The sequence below is a fragment of the Leopardus geoffroyi genome, chromosome B2 (assembly GCF_018350155.1).
Source record: "Leopardus geoffroyi isolate Oge1 chromosome B2, O.geoffroyi_Oge1_pat1.0, whole genome shotgun sequence".
Lineage (NCBI taxonomy): Eukaryota > Metazoa > Chordata > Mammalia > Carnivora > Felidae > Leopardus > Leopardus geoffroyi.
The window spans coordinates 3,684,784-3,710,052 of record NC_059332.1 but is presented as its reverse complement, the minus strand read 5'-3'; the positions used below and the strand labels follow the sequence as shown (position 1 = coordinate 3,710,052).

Genomic DNA, 25,269 nt, shown 5'->3' with positions numbered 1-25,269 from the left:
CAGAGAGAGAGGGAGACACAGAATCGGAAACAGGCTCCAGGCTCTGAGCTGTCAGCACAGAGCCCGACGCGGGGCTCAAACCCACAGACTGGGGATCATGACCTGAGCCAAAGTCAGACGCTTAACCGACTGAGCCACCCAGGCGCCCCTTGATTTCACTTCAATATCGAAGCAGCACATATTGAGATGGCATGCTCTGAACCCCCACAGAGGCAAAAAGGCTTTAGTCCTTGTGGTCATGGCGGACAGAATACTACCCAGCCCAGCCCACCCATGACGATGGGTCCAGATCCCCAGAGCCTGTGAATATGTTACCTGACCGAAAAGGACTTTGCAGATGGAATTAAATGGAGGGTCTGGGGTGGGGCGCCTGGGTGGCTCGACTGGTTAAGAGTCCAACTCTTGGGGCGCCTGGGTGGCTCAATTGGTTGAGCGTCCAACTTCGACTCAGGTCATGATCTCACGGTTCATGAGTTCAAGCCCTGCGTTGGGCTCTGTGCTGGCAGCTCGGAGCCTGGAGCCTGCTTCAGATTCAGTGTTCCCCTCTCTCTCTGCCCCACCCCTGCTTGTGCTCTGTCTCTCTCTGTCTTTCAAAAATGAATAAACATTAAAAAAAAATTAAAGAAGAGTCCAACTCTTGATTTTGGCTCAGGTCATGATCGCATGGTTCGTGAGTTCCAGTCCCATGTTGAGTTCTGCGCTGACAATGTGGAGCCCGCTTGGGATTCTCTCTCTCTCTCTCTCTCTCTCTCTCTCTCTCTGCCCCTCTCCAACTTCTCTTTCTCAAAAATAAATAAACATTTCAATGGAGTGTCTGGAGATTAGGAGATGATTCCAGATTACACAAGGGAGCCCGGTGCAACCACAGGATTGTTGTGAAAGGAGGTATGAGAGTCACAGAAGTGGCCATGGAAGCAAAGACTGGAGCCATGTCAGCTTGGCAGACACAGGAAGGGGCTACGAGCCAAGGAATGTGGGTGACCTCTAGAAGCTGAAACAGGCAAGCCAAAGAATTCCCCTCTAAACCTTCACAAAGGAATGCGATCTTACCAACACCTCCATTGTAACTCCTTAGACCCATTTAGAGTTCTGACTTCCAGAAGTGTAAGCTAACAAATTTCGGGGTGTTTTTTAAGCAACTAAGATTGTGTTAATTCGATAGAGCAGCCACAGGAAACAAATACAAGACTAATAAAACCTAACTGAAGTAGCCTTAACCTTCCTTTGTCACACTGTGAAAATTTGACTGAGATTTTACCTGGGAACTTAAACTACATTTGCCATAGTAGAACGTAGTTTCCAGAGTAAAAGGAGTAATTATTTTATCTCTAAGATGCTCAGTTTGGATTCATAATCAAATCGATACTTAATCTCCTTCTATGTGACACGTGATAAGATGGACTCAGCTACCAGATGGTCAAGATCATCGAAGCATAATGGTTAAAACAATGTAGTGGTAAAATTCCGGGCACGATGACCACCGGAACATAACAGAGAGCCCAGAAACCCTCACGCCCAGGAGCACTTAGATGGGGCAGAGGTGGCATAAGAGACCTGCAAGGAGGGGTGCCTGAGGGGCTCCGTCGGCGAAGCTTCTGACTTCGGCTCAGGTCACGATCTCACAGTTCGCGAGTTCGAGCCCCACGTCAGGCTCTGTGCTGACAACTCCGCGCCTGGAGCCTGCTTCGGATTCCGTGTCGCCCTCTCTCTCTGCCCCTCCCCTGCTCATGCCCTGTCTCTCTCTCTCTCTCTCAAAAAAAATAAATAAAAACATTAAAAAAAATTTTTTTTAAAGAGACCTGTAGGGAAAATATGATGCTGTCTGTAAATGATGCTTGGAAAGCTGGGTAGCCACATGGAAAACAAATGAAATTAAAGCTCCCCCACCCCAAGGATTAAAAACGGAAATGTGAAAAACAAAACATAAACTCTTAGAAAACAGCATAAGTAAATATCATCATGACCTGGGATTAGAGAGGACATTTTTAAAATAAGAAAAAAGAAAAGACGTAAAGTAACAGATGGGTACGTGCAACTGTCTTAAAAGCAAGGAGTTTGGTTTATAAAGGCGACTACGTAAAAAGCAAAACTACAAGTCACAGAACTGAAAATGATATGAATCTAAAATCGACCAAGTGCTAGGATCCAGAATACATAAATCCACATTTATCTAGTTAATTTAATTAATCAATATTTATTCAAATCGATAACAAAAATGGGCAAACGATCTAGAGATTGGACAAAGGCCTTGATCAGAAACTTCACAAATGAGAAAAGCCAACGGACAAGCTGGTTCCACACAGATCATCCCTACGTGACGGCACATCTTCCAACTCAGGGGTCTCTTCTGTCGCCCTGCTGTGAGGGCAGCCCAACCAGAATGAAACACCTACCTGTGGGTTGCCCTATTTCCCTTTGAAGCCACAGGTCCCTGTGCCTTTAGCTCAGGGTGGCCTATAAATCTCAACTGACAGGGTGCCTCAGTCGGTTGAGCATCTGACTCTTGATCTTGGGTCGGGTCACAGTTCGTGAGATCGAGTACCACATCAGGCTCTGTGTTGAGGGAGAAGCCTGCTTGGGATTCTCTCTCTCCCTCTCTCTCAAGATAAATGAATAAGTACTGGAATGAATGAATGCATGAATGCATGAATCAATCAATCAATCAATCAATCTCAACTGACAGACTTATCCCTGGGTCTCATACTCTGATGGGGCTCCCACACGTACATAATTGAGTTTGTTTTTCTCCTGCTAATTTGTTTCTATAGCAATTTACAGCCAAAGAACCTCCAAGGGTAGAGGAAAATGGGTTCCTCCCCAGTAGCTTTTTCCACTAAACCTTAAGCCCTTGAGATCCACCCAAGCTGTTGTCTGGATCACTAACCTCCCTTTTTATCACCCAGCAGGAATCCATGCGTGGGTGTATGAAAACACTTCACATCCACCCATTGAAAGATACAAGTGGTTTCTAATTTAGGGCTACTGCAAATAAAGCTGTCAGGAACTTCCATGTACCGGGTTGTTTTGCCCCCACCCCTGGCAGTTTCGTGTTATTCTGTATTTCCTGCAGTCCACCTTTAAATGACATTTTATAAGACACAAAAGTGCTGCTATGCTATCTGGGAGCCTAATAACCTTTTGAAGAGTCACAAAGGAATCCCACGGTATTGCTATTATCATTTGCCAGGTTGCTTCAAGGTTCAAAAGTATTGCACTGACTGAACCATAGTTCCCATTGTTTCTGAAATCTGACTTCTGGGTTCTGTAGCCGAGGATTTACCCCACCAAGAGACTCCAGTGTTTGCTGAGTAAATGCTGGTATCCCCGACCTGTGGCTCCGGCCATGGGATTTGTGTTTCCACTGACACGCAGAGCTGTTCGCTTGGTTCCTGAAAAACCTCCAGCCTTTCCTAAACCTCACGGCAGGATAAACCCTGGGATGAGGCTAAGAGTTCCCCATTACCGATGTCCCTAAGACCCGACTGCGCGTACAAATCTGCATGGCGCTGGGGATGGTCATAGGACTCTGAATTTGTTTGAGCAAAGTTGGGAGCTGTTGCCTCCTTGGTTCTTTGAGGATTAACAGATTATTCACCACCACCTGTGAAAGCTCTGAGTCCTGCCTTAGAGACTACATGGTTCTCATACGGGGTGTAGACACATTCTGCACAACCTCGACTGTTCAGTCAGTCACGAGCTGCAACAAGCCGATTTCCGGGGGGGCGGGGGGGGGGGTAGCTAAACATATTTAGCTCTCACTCCAGGCCCCAGGGTTGGTGCACTGGCGCCCCGCGCAGTTCTACAGACAGGCTGCTGCCCACACTGCGGCTAGTGCTGCTGCATGAACTCTGGAACTGCTGTGGAAGCCAGGTTTGGGGTACCGGTACCCGACCTCCATTTCCAGCCCAGAAAGGATGACGGTCTTTACTGGAGGATGTATTGCTCAGTAAAGAAATAAACGCACCGCCACCTCACTGCTCCCACGCACGACTCCGCACGCCTGCATGAACATCAGTGTGCGCATGCCCTATCAAACGCAGGAACCCACTCCGCTTCCTGTCATTTCAGAACGAAATGTGAAAACCCACGCCTGGGTTCCGGGTAGGTCCGGCATCAACTGCTGCCCTTTAAAAGTGGCATCTAGCCAGCTGCTCTGTACATTTCCCAAATCCTGAGTGGTCAATTTCGGGATTGGACGTAAATTGCCGCTACTACTTCGTAGACCGGGTAAATACACCAGCCCAAGGCGGCGGTATGAACCCTTCACTCCACATGGTGGAAGGCAGGAAGGAAAAGCCAAGACCTGTCAAACACCCTCCGCTGGAGGATGCAGTGCCAAGAGGCCTCAAAGGGCGCACTCGGCCTAATCAAGGTAAGGATCCCGACGTTTCTCGTGTTCAGGTGGAGGCCAGAGTAGGAAGCTGGGGAGTCAGCTCCCGCGACGGGTACCAATGCTACTCAAATCTCGGCAAATGCCGCCGCCCCTAGATGTCCTCCCACATGGCCTGGGGTGGGGGGGGGGGGGGGGAGAGAGATGCTCCCGGAGAGGATGTACTGCGCGGACACTACTGCCCAGGATACAGCTCTTTAAATTGAAACGAGAGGTGGCTCTGAAAAGAGCCTTTGGGTTTAAGGTCGGCGAGCCTTCGTTCAGAACTTAGGCCCTCTCGCCGCGGATGCGGCGCGCCAGCTGGATGTCCTTGGGCATGATGGTGACGCGCTTGGCGTGGATGGCGCACAGGTTGGTGTCCTCGAAGAGCCCCACCAGGTAGGCCTCGCACGCCTCCTGCAGCGCCATCACGGCCGAGCTCTGGAAGCGCAGGTCGGTCTTGAAGTCCTGCGCGATCTCGCGCACCAGCCGCTGGAACGGCAGCTTGCGGATCAGCAGCTCGGTGGACTTCTGGTAGCGGCGGATCTCGCGCAGGGCCACCGTGCCGGGCCGGTAGCGGTGCGGCTTCTTGACGCCGCCGGTGGCCGGCGCGCTCTTGCGGGCCGCCTTGGTGGCCAGCTGCTTGCGCGGGGCCTTGCCGCCCGTCGACTTGCGCGCCGTCTGCTTCGTGCGAGCCATAACGGGAAAATGCACACCAGACGCCTAACTGAAAGTCCCTTTGCGCTGGCTCTTATTTATAAAGGCAACGTCCTCCTGATTGGTCCGAATCTTCAAATTCCGCGCCGTGAATTGAGCAACCTGATGGGCCTTCTGATTGGCTACAAGGACTCACTTTAGAAAATCTCGTAATCCTGAAATGTACTATGTTCCCAGAGTCCTCCGTCCTTTATTCAGCCTGTAGTTAATGTTTCACGGTCCCTTAACTGGTTTTGTTTTAATCCTCTTGTCTGGAATTGAATTTGGGAAGAGGCGAAAGTGAAACCTCTACAGTTCCTGAGAGCTTTCAAAAGCTCTCCGTCTGAACGTGATTGATCCGGTTCAGTATCGTCCTTTGTCATTTCTCAGTTTCTGAGCTTGAAGCCACGTTTTATATTAGCCAAGGAAGCGCCGTATCCCATAACTACCAACACACCAACAAACATTGGCATCACTTCCAGACACTGTGCTCATAAACATAAAAATCGCTCCGCTGTTGAAATGTGACGGTCCTTCGCTTCGTGAAAAAGCCTAAATTTTGCCGACTTTGAGCAAACCAAACTAGTAATGCCATGGCATAATTTTCTTAAAATTTAAATACTTAACTTTTGTGTTCTCTTTATTGCATTTAGTAACCGGGTAACTGCAATTCGGCAGGACGATGTCATAAATTTGTCAGGTTTTTGTCTCTTTAGGTCGGGATCTAGGGAGACACAAGACTTCATAAACAGGTATTACTGACAACATATACTTTTGCAGTTTTGAAAAGGAAAACTCTGATGGTGGAGAAAAGGGCCTAGACTTGCTTTCACACAAACGACCAATCAGAAAGTAGATTTAAAATCACCTAATTTGCATAAGGTGTTTCTACTGGCAGATTTGCTCCAATCAGGAGTTAGATAGATTAAGCCGCTATTTGCATACGAGGCATATAAAAGTAGGCCAGCCTGACGCTCAGCTTTCAGTCTGTTAGACTTTTTTGCTGCGTTTGTGCGCCATGCCTGAGCCAGCCAAGTCCGCCCCGGCCCCGAAGAAAGGTTCCAAGAAAGCGGTGACCAAGGCGCAGAAGAAGGACGGCAAGAAGCGCAAGCGCAGCCGCAAGGAGAGCTACTCGGTGTACGTGTACAAGGTGCTGAAGCAGGTGCACCCCGACACCGGCATCTCGTCCAAGGCCATGGGCATCATGAACTCGTTCGTCAACGACATCTTCGAGCGCATCGCGGGCGAGGCGTCGCGCCTGGCGCATTACAACAAGCGCTCGACCATCACGTCCCGGGAGATCCAGACGGCCGTGCGCCTGCTGCTGCCCGGGGAGCTGGCCAAGCACGCCGTGTCCGAGGGCACCAAGGCCGTCACCAAGTACACCAGCTCCAAGTAGACTTGCCAAGTAAGCGTCCTGTTACCCAACCCCAAAGGCTCTTTTCAGAGCCGCTCAACCTTTCACATAAAGAGCTTTAATCCTGGAGTGTTGGTAGTGTTAGGCAAGAGCCATGTGGCAGTTGAAATGCTTTTCTCGGTCTTTACTTTCCCATTGTAGTTTTCTCAGTAGCTTGTGTTCATGAAACAGATGGTATTAAGCAAGCCCTGAGCAGAAAAACTTGTTTCGAAAACAAGGCAGTGCTTGGCTGCTTGATTATTGAGAGTTTCAGAAAATGAAACTAACTTGGCAGATTTTTCGCCAGGGCTTGTACTGAGAAGTCTTGGGCTGTCCGGACGAGCCTGGACGAGTTCTACATATTGGCATCCTTTATAGGCAAGCCTGTGTAGAAAGCACAATGTGCTTGGTGAGTCTGAGTCATTGTTCAGTGGGAAACAATAGGATGCTATATACCTGATGGCGTGAGAAACTAATTTCCTAGTAAATGGAAGGGGTTGGGAGGGAAACCACTGAACTTAAAGGATAGATGTCTATTGAAGAATAACCCCAAACTTTAGTTGTTATTCTGCAAGTAATTGAGGCATTCCATGCTTCTTTGAAACAGTGTAAACAGGATTTGTAAGAGGAAGGAGAAGGTAAAGAAGCGGCAGAGAACAGCCTGGAAACACCACCTCTTGTTTTGCAGTGATGTCTGCCAGCCAGCACAGGAGCCAGGCCTGGGCCGTCTTCCCTTAAGAGGCTTGATAGGAATCCTCAACAGAATACACTGTCCCCTATCCATTTACAAAATACTTTGAGACTCACGTCATCAAGAGCCTTTCAGTTACTGTCCTCACTTTTGGTAAGTCCACCCTCCTAGGCATTTCTCTGTTGGATCAGGGAGTGTGGAACAGAGAGGGTGGTGGTTAGTGCGCAGTGTTCTAGGATCACAGATCTGAGTGTGCCTAACTTTCTTCCCTAAATGACGTGTTGAGGGGGAAGGACTAGGGCTCTGAGTTTGTTTATTTGTTGAGAGCCTCAGAAAGTGAGCTTCAGAGAGTGACAGGGACTTGGGGAAGAGCTCAGTGAGCAGGATAGAAATAATCTTTGACCTCACAGGGCTCCGAGTCTAAAATGGACATTTCAATAGGAGTCTCACAGACTAACAGAAAGGGCAAACCTCTGTCTGAAGGTCACGTTAGCATTGCCAAAAGTCGAGTGGATTTAATCTTGAGTAGGACAAGGACAAGGGAAGAGGACGTGGCTAGAGGGAGAGAAGATTCGATGTGCAGGAAAAAAAAAACCACGCAGAGTTTGCATTTATGGACTAGAGTTAACAACAGGGGCTATATATTTATTTATGCTTTTCATCGGGCCATGTCTCATTTTGGGTTCACGGGGATTGTGTAGAAGTTCGGTGCCTAACTAAAATGTAGGATCTTACTGAAATGCAGAAAGGAACGCTATCATAGATCTTGTCCATTAATCTTCTTAAGGACTGGTTTTTGTGTACACCCTTGGGAGTGACAGACAACCTAAAATAGTCACTGGTTAAAGTAGATAAAAGACGGTTTCTCTCTCATGAACAGGTGTATAAATGTAAGCTGGGGCCTGGCATGGGGTCTCCCTAAGGAGCTCATCTCCCTTTGTGTAATGTGCGTTGGCTCTGTCATTGGAGAATATTCTCAAATATATTCTGCTATTGAATTCTGCTATGGAGGACCAACCCAAGACCAACAAACTGGATGGCCGCCAACTCATAAGAAATGTTAAGTGGGTAATTCCTAAGTGAGAAACTTACGAGAAGTGTGGGTAAGCAAGAAATTGTATGAGATGGAGACAAAATTCAAAAGCTGTAGTTACTAAAAATCACAAATTTGTTGCCTGTCAGACATGGTGCACACAGAGAAAGTAAGCAGAGCTCGTGTGCTACACGGAGGTGGGAAGAGATGAAGGAGAGCGAGAAATGCCAGAATTTGCGCCACACCAAATATTTATGAGGTACTCAGTATTCAGGCTTACATTGACCACCCCTTGGTGACTTCCACTTTAGCCCCATTTGCCTTCTGCAGACAAACACCCTCGTCAAGGGCATGGCTGCTTGGGATGTCACGGGCAGCCAATACGGGAGGCTGTGTGCCCAGAAATGGCCTGCCTGGTAGTATGATCGAAGACATGAATGGGGTTTGGGGGGTGCCTGGGTGGCTCAGTTGGTTGGGCGTCCAACTTCAGCTCAGGTCATGATCTCACCGTTCATGAGTTCGAGCCCCGCATCAGACTCTGTGCTGGCAGCTCAGAGCCTGGAGCCTGCCTTGAGTTCTGTGTCTCCCTCTTTCTCTTCCTCTCCCCCGCTGGCACTCTCTCTCTCTCTCTCTCTCAAAAATAAATGGACATTTTAAAAAAAATTTTTTTTAAAGAAGACATGCGGGTAATTTCCTACCTTTTTACTCTAGCTGTCATTCTTACCCTTGCAGCCCAAGAGGTCTGCTCCAGCTACAACTCTCTTGTTCACATTCTATCCTGAAGGAAGGAGAAACGGGCATCCCCACCATTTACTGAAATCCTGAGAATGGGGTAACCCGGCCTTTGCTAATATGCCCTTGGCCAAAAATACTCGATGGCCACACTAGCTACAAAAGAAGCCGGGGGAGTGGCATTACTACATAAGAGAGGAAAAGCCAATTTCAGGGAACAACCGTGTGGCTGTCCCTGCCACAGCTCTTACCTAAAGACAGAAGGTCTCCCTCTCTCTCTGCTCCTCCCCCGCTCATGCTCTGTCTCTCCCTCTCTCTCCTTCAAAAATAAATAAAAACATTAAAAAAGAAAATTTTTTTTTTAATTTTTTTTTTCAATGTTCATTTATTTTTGGGACAGAGAGAGACAGAGCATGAACGGGGGAGGGGCAGAGAGAGAGGGAGACACAGAATCGGAAACAGGCTCCAGGTTCCGAGCCATCAGCCCAGAGCCCGACGCGGGGCTCGAACTCCCGGACCGCGAGATCGTGACCTGGCTGAAGTCGGACGCTTAACCGACTGCGCCACCCAGGCGCCCCAAAAAGAAAATTTTTAAAGACAGAGGGAGACTGATGAGTTCCTACCTCTTCAGGGGGACACTGGAGCTTCCTGGTACAACACAACTGAATTGTAAATATTGGCAATAATTGCTTCGGCTGCGAAGAAAATAAAATGGTACCCGTCTAGTTAGAATCAAATTTCCCCATTGAGATGAACAGTGATCACCGCCACTGGGAAGCCGGGGCAGGCGGTGTGCGATCAGCACAGGCTTGGGAGATCAGCAAAACACCTAGGAAGGTAGAGGGAGGCCAACAAGGTCAGACTCAAAGCCCGTGAACAAGGTCAGGCTGAGTTTGGAGTCCAGTGACAGCCCACTGTTTCCATGTACATTCTGAGGGCCACCGTCTGGTATACAAGTTCTAGCCTGACCTGCCTCGGGCTTGACTTCTGCACTTTTTACCTTGGTGAGTTCTCTCAACTCATTCCGAAGATATCACCATCAGGGTAACATTCGTCAGGCACCGAACCTCCAGAAGATTCAGTCCTCGCCTTTTGTTCTAAAAAGCTCTGTTCTCTCATGTGGAACCTCAGATCTCTTACTTTTGATTTGAAGTACACTATCACACAATTAAGACCCTTTCCTGAATCAGGCTGGCCGTCCTCCATGATCTTAACACTCGTCTATACCTGCCCTTGCCTCTCGGTTCACCATCCTCATTGTGCGCTCGGGAACCTGGAGTGATACGTTTTCAAAAAATATTAAAAACACGTGAATCAATGCTGAGTTTCCCTGGGAACCCCAGCTTGAGAACACAGAGGACCCTGTCCTCTGCCTGCTTATCAGACCGTGACCCTGAATATGCTCCCAGCTTAGGACCTGTTCAGTCATCACTGTCCTCTTCTCTGTGGAATGATCTTCTCACAGATGCGTGCAGAACCACCTCCCTCCCAGGCTTCCTGCCTCTGCCTCGGTGGCACGTTAGTGGGGGAGTCCTCCCCACCCACCCTCTTTAAGACTACAACCCTCCACCACCCATCCCTGGCAGTCCTTAATCTTCTTGGCCTGTTTCTTCCACCCCTGAATCTCTTTACCCACCAAAATACTGTGTTTGTTTATTTTTGTTTATTTCCTGTCTCCCACAACGACAAGGACAATGTCCGTGAGCTCCACCCCAAGGGAACCTTACCCATGTGACTCACTGCTCTATTTCCGGCACCTCCAATGACGTGGGGCGTGTTGTAAGCACTCAAAAAGGTTTTGATGGGTGTTCAGATAAAGCAAAATAAAAATATGCACGTAACACACAATGGCCATCCATTGTCTAGCACCGGAGATAAAACCCATGGCTGAATTATCAAAATGAGCGCCTCTGTGAAGTAGCTTACCTCACTATGCTTCAATTTCTTCGTCGTTGTATTTGGGCTAATAATGGCCCCTCACCCATAGAGTTATTGTGTGGATTAAATAAAATGATCTATGCAGGCACCAAATTACACTTTTGAACTCATGAAGTCATGGCTCTTTTACCACCTAGACAATTCCCCGAGACAGGGATTGTTAACATCTCTACCTGGCAAGTGACCTAAGGGAAACCCAGATGCCACCCAGAGCTTGGAACAGGCCACCAGTGGGCGTAGATTCAACCAGAAACACTGCTGCTGATTGGCTCACCCAGCGAAATACAGCTGGGGGGGCTCACCACTGTTCCTGATACACGGACCTCTGGCCTAGTCCCGGAAGACGTTCATGTCTGTAATCTTGAATTTGCAATTCAAACAAATGGAGTTTGTTACCTGAGCGTACACATTTTGCCTGTGGCCATAAACCTAGCCCGTCTGAAGTATCAGGATATGAATTGCATTTAACCTCTAACCTGCACAGGTTTGCTCTTTTCTCCTTAAGTATAAAATGCTAAAAGGTCAGCTTCTATTTGCTAGACCTGGATAGAAAGAAAAGTGCTCCCTAATTTTTGTCCTGGAGCATAACTGGGACTACCTAAGTATAAAACAGAACCTGCTTAACTGAGAAACAGACAGAAATTCCTATGTTCAACTGTTCCCAAGGCCTTGCATCTCAGAGCTAAAATCTCCAAGGCCCTACTTGATCTGGCTTTTTATCTCTCCGCCTTCACCTCCTCCTATTGGGGCCCGCCCATTCCATGCAGCGGTGGGGGAGGGGGGAGCGGAGAACCTCAGGACTCCCCTCCCCTCTCCTCTCCCCTCGCCCCCTTTCAAATCTATGCTGAAATTGTATCCTTGTCTTCATAGGTGCCTTATCTAAACTTCAACTCACCATAACATTCCTTACTCGACCTTCATTTTTCTCCTTACCATCTACCACACTACCTCTGATATTCATCTGATTTGTTGTCTGTCCTTCCTGGACGTGTAAACTCCACGATGGCTGAGAATTCTGTTTTGTTCTCTGAGCATTATTCCCAACGCACAGAACAGCAGCTAGCACATTGTAAACTCTCAACAACTATATGTGTGGAGTAGATAAATTTTTAAATTCATCAGTGTTGAGAAATGTTTGTTGGAATCATCACGGATCATTTTGGGCTTTAAAATGGTAGACATGTTTTTGTTTTTGTTATTTTTTTTAAACGTTTTTTTATTTTTGAGACAGAGAGAGACAGGGCATGAACGGGGGAGGGTCAGAGAGAGAGGGAGACACGGAATCTGAAACAGGCTCCAGGCCCCGAGCTGTCAGCAAGACCCCGACGCGGGGCTCGAACTCTTGGACCCTGAGATCATGACCTGAGCTGAAGTCGGAAGCTCAACCGACTGAGACAACCAGGCGCCCCGGTAGACGTGTTTTTAAATATTGAGAGCGGAAATGATACGATTTTTTTTTACAATGATCAAGAGGAACAGATAAAACATATTTGGCTACTGTTGATGATGTTGAAGCTGGTGCAGTGTATACAGAGTTTATCAAACCATTATTTCTTCTTGCCTATATTCTGAAATGTCGCATAATAAAAAAGTTCGAAAAATGAAAAGAATAGCTGTGGGGGAGAAGATAAATTGACAAAGGCCACGGAGAAAGACCAGGTGAATACCCAAACAGCGCTCCGAGTCCAGTGTTGGCCCAGAAGTCCAGGATGTTCGTTTTTGTAGCATCCCTTAAAATCTGGTATTACCAGGACGCCTGGGTGGTTCAGTCGGTTGAGCCTCTGACTCTCGATCTGGGCTCAGGTCATGATCTCACGGTTCATGAGCTGAGGCCCCTCCTTGGGGCCTGTACTGTCAGCACAGAGGCTGCTTGGAATTCTCCTCCCTTTTTCTCTGCCCCTTACCCCCTACCCCACTGGTGCTCACTCTCTCACTCTCTCTGAAAATAAATAAACTTTAAAAAAAAATTTTTTTAAATCTCGTATTGTCAGTTGCCCAAAGCAGCCCTGTCTCTCAGCATAGACTCACATTGGCCCTATCCTCAGAAATTCCTACAAAAGCCAGATACTATTTGACTCATTGCAGCGAGGTTAATAGTTGTCAACCAAGCCAGAAAATCCATATATACATATATATATATATATATATATATATATATATATATATAGTCTCTGAAAGCAAGCTACAAACCTGATTCTACAGATATAATTCCTTGCTAAACTGGGAGTCAGAAGTTAAACAGGAGCTAACCACAAGATTGGAATTTATGTAGCATCTGGTCTTGACCCTAACTTCCTGTTGGTAGCATCTGAGCTTTCATAATTACCATTGCCTAGAAGCAACCCATAGACTACAACTAAAATGGTCCTGACTGGACATCAGGCAAAGATATTTTTCACCAAACCTCTAATTGTCTGTACTGTGTAATCAATATTGAGATCACTGCTGTTAAATCAAACTATTTTCCCAGGAACTTGCAATTGATTTGGAGAACATTTAACTCTATGACATAAAGAAGCATGCTGCTTGCAAATGATTATTCCTGGTGAGAGTTCACAGGTAGCTTTCTTGATGAGGCCAAAAATATCATTTTTAAAAATGGGCTTCTTAAACTGGTGTCAGTGACAAGCACGTTAAGGTGAACTTGGTACAATGCAGCTTCTGACCAGGCCTGGGGGGATGGGGGGTGGAGGGCACGTGGTGATGAGAATCTTCATCCCTACAAATGAGGCCCTTGCTGGTGGGCACACGCTTTATGAGCCAAAGACTGAAGAAACGACCAGGACTGTTATAGGCTCTGTGGCCAGTAAGCTCATTAGAAATCCTGAGTCTAATTCTTCTACAGTCAACGATCAGGCTGTACTGTTCTAAGTTTTTACAAAAAAGCCAAAAAGCTCACTTTACACGATAAGGATAGGAATTAGTCAAATTGAGGTTTCAAACATGAAAAAACTAAACATGTCCACAGCTCCAGTTTTCCAACTGCAAATACCCAAACCGGTGGGAACTTTGTGTAAACAGCAAACGTACAAGCACCAGCACCCAAGCTCACTTTTTGGGAGTAAAGATCCCCAACTTCCACATGTCCCCATGAACCAGCCACGTATGAAATAGTGGATCATCCCACTGCCAGGCCAGAGCAGCCCGGACTTCCCGAACTCACATGCCCCTTCCCCGGAGCCAAAAGGTACTACCTTAGAACTTTTAACCACCTATCCACTAAGCAGTTTAGGGCACACCTCAAGGTGCAGAAAACAGCGAGCAGTTTCTGAAGACAGCCAAACGCCATTCACCAAACCAACTTAAAGACAGAAGGCCAACAGGGCAATCAAGTCTCCATCAATAAAACCCCAAGACGGCTTCAACTGGGCAAAGTTACAGCAACTTTACAGAAAAAGTGGGTGGCTCTTAGAAGAGCCTTTGAGTTGATCGAAATCAAGAGTGGGAAAGCTTTACGCCCGCTCCCCGCGGATGCGGCGCGCCAGCTGGATGTCCTTGGGCATGATGGTGACGCGCTTGGCGTGGATGGCGCACAGGTTGGTGTCCTCGAAGAGCCCCACCAGGTAGGCCTCGCACGCCTCCTGCAGCGCCATCACGGCCGAGCTCTGGAAGCGCAGGTCGGTCTTGAAGTCCTGCGCGATCTCGCGCACCAGCCGCTGGAACGGCAGCTTGCGGATCAGCAGCTCGGTGGACTTCTGGTAGCGGCGGATCTCGCGCAGGGCCACCGTGCCGGGCCGGTAGCGGTGCGGCTTCTTGACGCCGCCGGTGGCCGGCGCGCTCTTGCGGGCCGCCTTGGTGGCCAGCTGCTTGCGCGGGGCCTTGCCGCCCGTCGACTTGCGCGCCGTCTGCTTCGTGCGAGCCATCTCAGAGAAAGCGAGAAAGTAAGCCAAACTGACAAGCAAGGCCAAAGGCGTTGCCTTTATATATACTCAGAAACATTCCGATTGGTCTCGCGTTTTTCAAAAGTCCCGCGCAATGAAACCATTGGCTAAAGAGTGAACGACCTGATTGGTGAATTAAAACAGACTCCGATTGGATGACTAGTTCATCATTTCAATCCCCTGTAATCTTTGTCATAGTCAGCGATCCTAGGATTTAACACTAATATTCTGGTTCAATTCATCTCAAAACCAATTAAATCACTTGGAGGTCGGGGAAAAATGCCAATTCTGATTGAGACCTACGTAATGGGGCCTAACGTTCCCAGGACCACGCTTTCATCACAGATTTATGTATATTTTGTTTCAGATGGTTATTTTTACTGAACTGAACCTTGAGTGGCCTAGACTGCCACTTGTGTCCACTCTGGGAAACCACAGGTAAAACGCCTCGTCCCGGAGACGACGGGAGATCACCAGTGCACAAGAAATGTTTATTGGACTTCCTTAAGGTGGCCAAATAGCATACTGCTTCTTTCAATTCAGAATTGAAACAGCTTGCTCCGATTTTCGATCCTGTAGTTTTGCTGTTTTTAAGTGTCTTAAGGGACTCTGGGTCACCGTGCCCACCCGCCATTTTTCACAGGGTTCATTTATTAGACTATCCTCCTTACTTGTGGTTATTTAAGCGTTTTACTTGCGCACACTTGGGAAACATGGGAGGCCAAACTATCCAGAAGAGCACTAACCCAATGCTGTACTTAAAACTGTTAAGCTTATTCAGAAGTCCCGTTTCCCAGGATCCCAAAGTAACGTCAACAAAATAAATTGCAATGAATGAACTGTAACCAAAGGCTGCAACCATTTAAATTTTACGCAATTATGTTGCCTCGATTTGAGTTACAAACTCTTTCTTGTGAAAACGTGGACGGCTCTGAAAAGAGCCTTTGGGTTATAAAAGTTTTTAGCTTTAATGCACACTGGAACTTAAATAGATTCACTTGCCCTTGGCCTTGTGGTGGCTCTCGGTCTTCTTGGGCAGCAACACGGCCTGGATGTTGGGCAGGACGCCGCCCTGCGCGATGGTGACGCGGCCCAGCAGCTTGTTGAGCTCCTCGTCGTTGCGGATGGCCAGCTGCAGGTGGCGCGGGATGATGCGCGTCTTCTTGTTGTCGCGGGCCGCGTTGCCCGCCAGCTCCAGGATCTCGGCCGTCAGGTACTCCAGCACGGCTGCCAGGTACACCGGCGCGCCGGCACCGACCCGCTCCGAGTAGTTGCCCTTGCGGAGCAGGCGGTGCACGCGGCCCACCGGGAACTGCAGCCCGGCCCGCGACGAGCGCGTCTTGGCCTTGGCGCGAGCCTTGCCACCCTGTTTTCCGCGTCCAGACATGATGATGCTGTGACTACAAAGCCAGAAAAAGAAGGGACTGAGCCTACCTCGCAAGAAGCTAGACTATTATACTCTGCAGAGGTTTGGTAAAGCAGCCTATGCCGTTGCCCGAACACAAACTCTAGCCAATCAAAAAGCACGTTCAAAACAACAATGTTTCTAATTTACATAGAACGTTTTTGGTAGAAAGGTCAAATTATTCATGGTTGAACTATGGGGAAGAGCCAATGAGAGTTTAGGATAAAGAACAGCCTATCAGAAGCTAAGATACTGAAGAGTCCAATCAGAAATCGTAATTCTGCGATCCCTAATTTGCATACACACCAAATAAAAAAGAGGTCGCTTGCTCGTAGGCGTATTTTCCTCGCGTTCGCCTAGGGGTGTTGTTGGGACGCAATGCCTGAGCCAGCGAAGTCCGCTCCCGCCCCGAAGAAGGGCTCGAAGAAGGCGGTGACCAAGGCGCAGAAGAAGGACGGCAAGAAGCGCAAGCGCAGCCGCAAGGAGAGCTACTCGGTGTACGTGTACAAGGTGCTGAAGCAGGTGCACCCCGACACCGGCATCTCGTCCAAGGCCATGGGCATCATGAACTCGTTCGTCAACGACATCTTCGAGCGCATCGCGGGCGAGGCGTCGCGCCTGGCGCATTACAACAAGCGCTCGACCATCACGTCCCGGGAGATCCAGACGGCCGTGCGCCTGCTGCTGCCCGGGGAGCTGGCCAAGCACGCCGTGTCCGAGGGCACCAAGGCCGTCACCAAGTACACCAGCTCCAAGTAAATTTGTTCACCGTCACAGCACCAACGATTTCAGGCTCTTTTAAGAGCCGCCCATATTCTCATTTAAAGAGCTGTAATCTCCCCAACTTCTGGAAACTGCAACTTGTTTTCATCACGTTTAATTTGCTGAGTATTGGTAAACTGAATTTGGGAACAAAGGTTAACTTCTGGTGTGTGCGGACCATCAAGAAGCAAATGTGTAAGTAACTTGATTATGGTGCATTTGGCTTGGCTTCTCCCGACAACTGCTGGAGGTATTGGACCTAGGGTTGCCCCCACCTCGAGAGGTTTTTGTTTTTGTTTTTTACCGCTTTTGGCTTCATTTTGTCCTCCGTTACCTTTGGGGGAATTCCCTTCAGGAAAACCTGGAGTCCTAGTTTTGAGTGGCCCTAAGTGAAAACAAGTGTTAACCATTCTTGAGGAAAATGAAACCACTTTTTTGTAATTTCTTGTTGGCTTGTGAGTGGCTACAGCGGCACCTAATGGCGGGATGTGCCCTCTGCAGCTTGACTTTCTAGACTCTTAGCGGATCTGCTAGTCCTCAAATCCACATCCTCCCGATTCCACGTAGCTAAACATTGCCTCTTGGAAAAGATCAGGAACTCTATCCACTGGGGTTTTCTACCCGGCTTAATATACGAGGGTGAAAGAGACGCTACCTAAAACTGGTAACAGGAGGTGGGGGGAGTCCCAGAGTTCTTCCGAAGCCTCCCTGTGTCCTGGATAGCCTTGTCCCCAGTTACTTCTTCATTCCCTAGGATTTTAGTTCAAGGAAGAGGAGTTCAAAGGAATTTACATTTCTGTGCTTGTCCTTCGCCTGATTTCAGCCTACAATCACCCGTGAAACGGAATCTTCCATTGTACAAGCGAATGTCCTGAGAATTGAGATTCAGCAGCCCTTTACATCAATAAATACTATATGGAATATATATCACGGATATGGAAGGTAAGAATCACCTGGTAGCAAATTTAACTTTTCTGGCGCTGTGGTGCAGAGGGGGAAAGCATGAGCATTGGTGGTGTAAAACTGAGCTCAAAAATCTCATTTTCCACTTACTAGCTACACGTCTTTATCTACAAATGCCTACATGGTAAATTTCCGTGAGCATTAAATAAGAGGCTCCGTTTCGTAATGGGGCTTGTGAAGGTTCTCTCGGCCCCACATGCAATTAAGGCATTCAGTTCTGGCTCTCCAAAGCTAATTTTAAGTACATTTAGAAAATAACATATTCATGAAAAGAAATACACAAGCAGAAATGGACACCATAAAGGGTGTCCAAAGATACAGTCCTGGCAGCCTGTTTCAAGGCTACATTTGAGCAAACTTCTTAAACCTTCTGTGAGCATTTCCTTGCCTCTAAAATGGGAATAATAATTAGTACCTACTGCATGGCATTGCTGATGATCAATAAAAGATCACAGTAAGGGCGCTAGGACAGTCCCTGCAGAGGGGAAAGTCATCCAAGATAGCAGCCATGGCTAAAGCCTCTGATTGAAGGGGTAGGAAAGGTGCCCATGTTAGTATCTGAGTCCTGAGGCCTTGAACAAGGCAGAAGACCACAAAAGTATAAAGGCATGGGACACCAGGTAGGGTTCTTTGTCAATCTAAACCCCTTCTAGTAGTCTGAACCCCTCCTTGGAATCATCTCTCCACCCTGAACTCTTTTAAGGACAACCTAGTGCCTGTGGCTGTGAGACTTCCCCACCTCTGCCTGCCAGTTCAAGGAACACGTGCCTAATTTTCCAGGGACTTCCTCTTGCCTCGCCTGAGCCAGCGGCACCTCATTTAACAGTAAGGTGTGCGTTGGAGTATGAGGAAGGGACGCTGGAAACACACAAGAGCCGTTAGTAACTTTTTTTCCCTTTTTTGTTCCCATGCCTCCTGTTCTCTTTGCCTAACCTCGCTGTGGTGTCCGGCCAGAACGAAGAATCATCTTCAGAAAACCAGCTGGCACTCTTAAAGTTAGAAGAGAATCACGACATTGCTGCCTGTGGTCCTTCCCAGACGAGGGAAAGCCAGGGCCGCCCTACAGACGGCTGTGCTGTTGCCAACAACTTCAAAGACAATCAATCTCATTTCAAAAAAGAACGATCCTCGAAGGAAATACAGATAACCGCAAAATGAGAAATCTTTATACCAAATAAATGTGGTCCTTTCTACCAAATAAATTTAATTAACTTTTAATATTAAGGAAAACTTACTATGCTGACCTTACGTTTCTCATTTTGACACAGAATACAGAGAAAAGTGGCCGGGACTAACACTATTCTTAGATGAGCATCTGGGAACCACTGATTTGTTCAAGTCCCTTCATTTCAGAATTTTAAAAAATGTCTCTGAATCAGCTCAGCTAATCAGAGAAGGGGCCCGGGTTAAAACAGATTTCTTGACTATTTCCCCTAAAATTATACCTACTTCTCACTTCCACATGTTTGAAGACTTATATTCTATTATTATAAGTAATCCACACACATATTAATATCATTAGCAGAATATTATGAAGTAATCCACACAATGAAAATTCTACTTGATCTTTCATATTCCAGCAAAGCATCCCGTAATTTTTTTAAGGCAGTCAACAAAGCAACTGTCAACCAATAGACAGATGAATTGTGACATAATCAGGCATGATCACACGCTCTAACATTGCTACGAAAGCAAACGAGCTTTAGCCACACGTGACAACGTGGCAACTCAGAATAAAGCAATTCCCAGAAACCAGATGTGATCTAATACTGTGTCAATCCATTTAGGCTAATTGTGCCGTGATAAACAATCCCCAGATCCCGGTGACTTACTACAATAAAGGTTCTTGTTTTGCTCATGTTTACTGACTGTGGGTGAGTTACTGCTCTAATTCCACCTGTCTTCAGCCTAAGAACCATGCTGGAGGAGTAGGGACAGATCACACAATGGCTTACTGAAACGACACATGTCATTTTCACTCATATTCGCTGCCCGTAGCAAATCACATGAGCAAGCCTAATGCCATTAGGGCAGGAAATAAAATCCTCTCACCAGATGGAGTTGCAAATGTCTGGAACAATAGGGCATTCTTCCACACATACCATTTTTTGATAGCAAAGACTAAGCACCAAAGCCACATATTATTTAGATTTCAATGCATGTGTGATTTTAAAAGGATAAGAAATAAAGGCAAGAAAATGACAGAATTCAAGACTGTGGCTATCTCTGGTGGGGTTGAAGGAGGACAAAATTAGGCCAAAGCAATGGATTGGTAATATTTGTATAACCGGGTTGGCAATTGGGTTCTTTAATATTTATTTTTAGAGAGAGACAGAGCGGAGCGTGAACAGGGAAGGGGCAGAGAGAGAGGGAGACACAGACTCCGAAGCAGGCTCCAGGCTCCGAGCTGCCAGCACAGAGCCCGACGCGGGGCTCGAACTCACAAACCATGAGATCATGACCTGAGCCAAAGTCGGACGCTTACAACTGAGCCACCCAGGTGCCCCAGCAATTGGGTTCTAATGTGGTCATCATCATATTATCCTTTATAACATGTACACGTAGTTCAGATATTCCTTTGTATACATTGAGAATTATAAATTATAAAGCTAATAAAGGGAAATGTGCAATTATATTGGTGGAATCACCTCACGTTCCACAAAACAACAGAAGCCTCCTAAGCTATTAAAAGTTGCCTATACTGGGTTTTGTTTATAAGAAAGAAAATCACCCCTTAGATCCCAAAAGCCTGTAGAGGCCCACAAGGGATAAAGCAGGGCACTTTGCCAAAGTCACTGCTGATACACACAAAATGTATATTTCAATGGATCCTTCTAGAAATATTTTTCTTTTCTGCAAGGTTGCTTGTGTAGCCTTTTTCATTTCATTAACTGTAAATCCATTTAACCTTCACTTCATTCCTATCTATTCATCCAGGCACTTGAGAGTTTCAGTACAGTTTCACTCTAATGGGGAAAGAGATACACATGCACCACTGAAATCCAGTATGCTAAGAGCAACAACTGATTTTGAAAAAGATAATTGTTCCACAGTGAGAAAAACTGTAGGGAAAGACAAAAGGAGACACAACTTTGCACAGCTTCCTGTTGTCCAGAGTAAAGCCCAGATCCCCGTCACGGGCCTGACAGGCCTCCTGAGCCTGGCAGTGAGCCTCCTGGGCAAGCATCCGCTTAGGACTCCCAATACGGACTTGACTTATGCTCTTTGGACACCCTTTATGGTGTCCATTTCTGCTTCACATTTCATGGGCGGGGGGGGGGGGGGGGTTGTTGACTTCCCAAATAGACTGCAAGCTTCTCAAGAGCAGAGAAAACAGACTGGGGGGCGTCAGGGGTTGGCATGCCATCACAGACAGCCTCCCTAAAAGGATATTTGACTTAAAAAGTGAAGAAGGTGAGGAGTGATGCCTCCAAGGATCTGGGAGCTGAGAGGCCCATGTAGAAAGAAGAGTCTTTAAAAGATCTATGTACTTGGCCTATTTGAGAAAGTTCCAGGGCCAGTGTCACTGGCCTAGAGGGAGAGTAGACAGTTTGAAGTAACAAGGGCCAAGAGAGTAAGGACTTTGACTTTCACTTTAAGTGAAATGAAGAGCCGTTGGAGGGTTTTCAGCAGAGAGGCGACTTGATCTGATTTACTCTTTATTATAATCCCTGGCTGCTGTGTGAAATATAGGATAGAGGAAGCAGATGGGGCTGCAGGAATAACGATGGAGTGACGGCCGCTTGGCCAGAGCAGCGGTGATGGGAAAGAGCCGGAAAGGAAAATGCTAGCCTTCTTGCTGTGTTTTCCAGGTACAGCTGACAGGACCTACTATACACTGGAGAGTCGAAAACAACTCCAGCTGAAAGGTTGGACTCGCCGTTTTCCAGATTCAAGATGTTGACGAGAGAGGCTGGTCTTGCAGTGGTGGTGTTGGATTTGGAAATGGATATTCATGGACTTCCAAATAGAGAAGTCAAGTGGGTAGCTGGGCCTCTGAGTGTGGAGTTCAAGGGAAGTCTCTGGGCTGATGACTTAACTTCCTCTACATTATTGTATAGACGGCATCTCCACAACAACAGGGGAACACCAGCTCGACAGATCAGAAACGTGTGTTCTCAGGGTCCACTTTCTCAGATCAGGAGCTGGTGAAGGTAAGGGAAGAGAAAAGCAGCTTCAGACACAGAGCTCTGAACGTTGGTCTCCACAAACAGGCTTCGGGAGGCCTGAGGATTCACTGGAATTGCATGCAAAATATACGGGGAAGTTGTCCATTTTGAGAAGGGTGCATATTATCTATTGGTGGATCCCCAAAGTGATCTCCCGTGGTTCTAACTTCAACAGATTATTTGAGTGAGAGCTCCACTGTCATTGCACACTCTTATGCCTGAGGGCAGCTTTCCACATCTGTAAAATGAGACTATTTTCTTCTGCTTCTTCTGAGAGTCACAGGAGAAAGGGAGAATTACAGAAACACGTGTAAAACCATCAGTGATCTATCCACATATCATGAATACAGAGCAAACACTCCTTACTTATCTGACCTAGGACTCGGTTCTTGAACTGCTTCTCTTCATTACCAACCCTCTTTCCTAAGAGATCTCATCTTCTCTGGCTGTTTCACTCTCGTGGCATCAGGGCAGTTATGCCCTGACAACTCCCAATAATGTTTCCAGCCCAGATCTCTTCCCTGAACTGCAGATTCATATATCTAGCTAGCCTAGTTCCTACCTCCCTCTTAGAAATGTAATAGGTATCCCAAATTCTGCATGTCCAAAGCTGAACCTGTGATTCTCCTCAAAACTGGTTCCTTCTATATTCTTATCCATTTTAGCGACTGGCATTACCATCGTCGATGCAGTGGCTAAAATCATTGGGATTATCCGAGAGTGTTCTAATTCTCTCATACCCTACATTCACTAGCTAACAAGAGGGCCAAGGGCAAGTTGTCCAAAATATACGATGGTGTATTATGTTGAATTGAAGCTACGTGGGAAAAAGCACATGCAAGGACACTTAGACTCTCCTCGGTCCCCTCAAAATGTGGAAATAAAACTACCATATAAAAGGAACCCCTCACTGGACTAAGTAAAAACACATCATTATCACCAGAAATAGGAACTTTAAAGCCAAGAAAGCTATAGAAACAATCCTGGTTAATTTCACTAATGTACTACGTCAGGCCAAATTCCTCTTAAAAGTCCTTACTAATTAAAGCTCTCAAATGTGTGTTTTTAATCCTGTCCATTCCTCACGAATGCATTTTTCCTGTCTAGAAGGTATAAAAACTGCCCTGCATTACTCATTTGTTTGGGCCTCAAATTCCTTACCGGGCCTCTGGACGCAGGTAATAAAACCTTTGGATTTTTTTTTTTTTTTTTTTTTTCGCCTGTTAGTATGTCCTCCTGTAAAGTTTAGTCCAGTTCAAGACCCTGGAGGAAGTGGAATACTTCCGATGACATTTTTGGGTGATGGAGGGGTGGTCCGCAGCCAACAGCCAAGAAAGAATTCTTGAAGACACCTTTGGTGCAAAAAAAAAAAAAAAAAAAAAAGTGATTTTATTAAAGCAGGGAATAGGACCCTGGGCAGGAAGAGCTGTCCTGACGGGTAACTTCTTATATACCCTCAGGATGGAAGGTGGTCAGGGATATAAAGTCTTTAAGGAATTTTGTCAGCAAGGTTTCCAGGACCTTGAGGGACTAGCTGTTGCTAGGGAAACACCATTTATCACTGTGTAGTAAAACCTCAGTCATGAGACCCTTCAGATATACATCAGGGGGCCACATGCTTAGAGTATGATTGTCAGCATATATCTTGGGGCAGTTGAGATAAAGGAAGTTTCCAAAGGAATTTTTATAGGTTAAAGTAGACTTACAGGTTCAGGGGTGGGGAGTGGGGGGCGGTCAGGATAATGTTAAGCCAAGGTGCTCTTTTGCCCCTAGCAAAGTGTCATCATCCAGCCAGCTGAGCTCCTAGAGGGAGGTCACTGCCGGTTTCAAGGACCTGCCAATGGCTGTAGGCAATAAGGGAATTTAGTTTTTCGCTTGCCTTAGCTTCCCACATCACTATGGCAAGCGCTTACACCCCCTTCCTTTGTTCTAGGGTAGCCAGGAGTGTCCTAGGAATGTCACATATATCCCACCCGGGGGCGGGGGAGGGGTAGCCTGTATTTTGCCCTCAGCTCGCTCCACGCTCCCTCATCACTTCCCTCCCCACGCTTAGCAATTTGGGGTGAAATATCCTGATGCCTATGTGTACACGTTTTTAAAATGCCACCACATCTCCTTAAAATTAGGTGACATTTACATATTGACCATTAAGTAACATCCTTATCTCCGTGAGGTTTTCATAATACGTCATAAAATGTCGCCCGCTAGGCCACGCCACACCTGCCAGATCTGACCCCCCAGCCGCCCAGCGCACGACCCCGGGGCCTTCGGAACCGCGGAGCGAGCCTGGCAGAGCGCAGCCCAGCCCAGGGGCGGGGCGGAGGCGGGGCAGGAGGCGGGGCCAGGCGGGCGGCGGGAACGCGTCTTTGTTCCGCAGCCGTCCTCCCGCCGCCGACCCCGCCATCTTGGACGCGGGAGCCCTGCAGGGAAGGCGCACCCGCTCCCTCCCGCGTGGGCATCCCCTTGCTAGTATTCCAGAACCAAACCCACCTGACTTCGAACTCGAAAGTGCTCGAAAACGAAGGAAGCGCCTTGGAAATGCTGACGATACCATGTGGCCTTGTCTGTCACCCAAAACGATGGGCAGCCCAAGGCTTAGACAAACCGACTGCGGCAGGGCCACAGCACGGTTTAAGCTCCAACGTTAAAAGCCCTCGGATTAAGGTAAAGGGGCACGACAGAGCGGACAACTAACAATTCTCATACACATTTGGAAGCTGGGCCCACAATATAACACAAAACTCCTAGAAAGTAACCAAAAGCTACAGATCTTTCGTGAAAAACGTGGGCGGCCCTGAAAAGGGCCTTTTTGTGCTTGTGGAGGTAGTAGCAGGAGGTCCGAGGCGCTCAGCCGCCGAAGCCGTAGAGAGTGCGGCCCTGGCGCTTGAGCGCGTACACCACGTCCATGGCCGTGACCGTCTTGCGCTTGGCGTGCTCCGTGTAGGTGACGGCGTCCCGGATCACGTTCTCCAGGAACACTTTGAGCACCCCGCGGGTCTCCTCGTAGATGAGCCCGGAGATGCGCTTCACGCCGCCGCGCCGGGCCAGCCGCCGAATGGCGGGCTTGGTGATGCCCTGGATGTTGTCCCGCAAAACCTTGCGGTGGCGCTTAGCGCCCCCTTTGCCCAGACCCTTCCCGCCTTTGCCTCGGCCAGACATGTCAGCACCGCCTAGTCACCTTCCGGAGAAAGCATGAAAAGCGTGGAGGCAACCTCCTTATATGTGCAGGATGCG

The 25,269-nt window shown here is 47.6% G+C and overlaps 5 protein-coding genes and 1 long non-coding RNA gene across 6 annotated transcripts; 2 read left to right on the top strand and 4 right to left on the bottom strand.

Moving 5' to 3' along the window:
- Positions 1 to 4,642: 4,642 nt before the first annotated feature.
- LOC123609395 (histone H3-like centromeric protein CSE4) lies at positions 4,643 to 15,583 on the bottom strand. The gene is made up of 3 exons (XM_045500408.1): positions 14,312 to 15,583; positions 6,242 to 6,323; positions 4,643 to 5,092 (listed from the first exon to the last, which is right to left on the bottom strand). The coding sequence occupies exons 1-3, from the start codon at positions 14,716 to 14,718 to the stop codon at positions 4,658 to 4,660; spliced, it is 924 nt and encodes a 307-aa protein (XP_045356364.1). The 5' UTR covers positions 14,719 to 15,583; the 3' UTR covers positions 4,643 to 4,657.
- On the top strand, positions 6,065 to 7,255 carry LOC123609515 (histone H2B type 1-C/E/F/G/I). Its single transcript, XM_045500599.1, has 2 exons — positions 6,065 to 6,473; positions 7,150 to 7,255. The coding sequence occupies exon 1, from the start codon at positions 6,084 to 6,086 to the stop codon at positions 6,462 to 6,464; it is 381 nt and encodes a 126-aa protein (XP_045356555.1). The 5' UTR covers positions 6,065 to 6,083; the 3' UTR covers positions 6,465 to 6,473; positions 7,150 to 7,255.
- A 43-nt stretch (positions 15,584 to 15,626) lies between the features above and the next one.
- On the bottom strand, positions 15,627 to 16,244 carry LOC123609478 (histone H2A type 1-B). Its single transcript, XM_045500555.1, has one exon. It carries the CDS (start codon positions 16,121 to 16,123, stop codon positions 15,731 to 15,733), a length of 393 nt encoding a protein of 130 aa, XP_045356511.1. The 5' UTR covers positions 16,124 to 16,244; the 3' UTR covers positions 15,627 to 15,730.
- Positions 16,245 to 16,483: 239 nt separating this feature from the next.
- Positions 16,484 to 19,726, top strand: LOC123609486 (histone H2B type 1-C/E/F/G/I). Its single transcript, XM_045500564.1, has one exon. It carries the CDS (start codon positions 16,520 to 16,522, stop codon positions 16,898 to 16,900), a length of 381 nt encoding a protein of 126 aa, XP_045356520.1. The 5' UTR covers positions 16,484 to 16,519; the 3' UTR covers positions 16,901 to 19,726.
- A 1,786-nt stretch (positions 19,727 to 21,512) lies between these two features.
- Positions 21,513 to 24,682, bottom strand: LOC123609541. The gene is made up of 3 exons (XR_006717814.1): positions 24,526 to 24,682; positions 23,197 to 23,387; positions 21,513 to 22,011 (listed from the first exon to the last, which is right to left on the bottom strand). It is a non-coding gene; the product is annotated as an uncharacterized LOC123609541 (long non-coding RNA).
- A 107-nt stretch (positions 24,683 to 24,789) lies between these two features.
- LOC123609512 (histone H4) lies at positions 24,790 to 25,213 on the bottom strand. The gene has a single exon (XM_045500593.1). The coding sequence runs from the start codon at positions 25,192 to 25,194 to the stop codon at positions 24,883 to 24,885; it is 312 nt and encodes a 103-aa protein (XP_045356549.1). The 5' UTR covers positions 25,195 to 25,213; the 3' UTR covers positions 24,790 to 24,882.
- Positions 25,214 to 25,269: the final 56 nt, after the last annotated feature.

Bases quoted from the DNA above. Each gene is read 5' to 3' on its own strand.
- LOC123609515 (XM_045500599.1), top strand. From the start codon at position 6,084: ATGCCTGAGCCAGCCAAGTCCGCCCCGGCCCCGAAGAAAGGTTCCAAG.
- LOC123609395 (XM_045500408.1), bottom strand. From the start codon at position 14,718: ATGGCTCGCACGAAGCAGACGGCGCGCAAGTCGACGGGCGGCAAGGCC. The intron at 6,324-14,311 runs GTAAAGCTTTCC...GTAATGCGCCAG, and splicing joins CGCATCCGCGGGGAGCGGGC to GCGCGACGCCTCGCCCGCGA. The intron at 5,093-6,241 runs GTGTCGGGGTGC...ACTTTCAGTTAG, and splicing joins TGGCCTTGGACGAGATGCCG to GCGTCTGGTGTGCATTTTCC.
- LOC123609478 (XM_045500555.1), bottom strand. From the start codon at position 16,123: ATGTCTGGACGCGGAAAACAGGGTGGCAAGGCTCGCGCCAAGGCCAAG.
- LOC123609486 (XM_045500564.1), top strand. From the start codon at position 16,520: ATGCCTGAGCCAGCGAAGTCCGCTCCCGCCCCGAAGAAGGGCTCGAAG.
- LOC123609512 (XM_045500593.1), bottom strand. From the start codon at position 25,194: ATGTCTGGCCGAGGCAAAGGCGGGAAGGGTCTGGGCAAAGGGGGCGCT.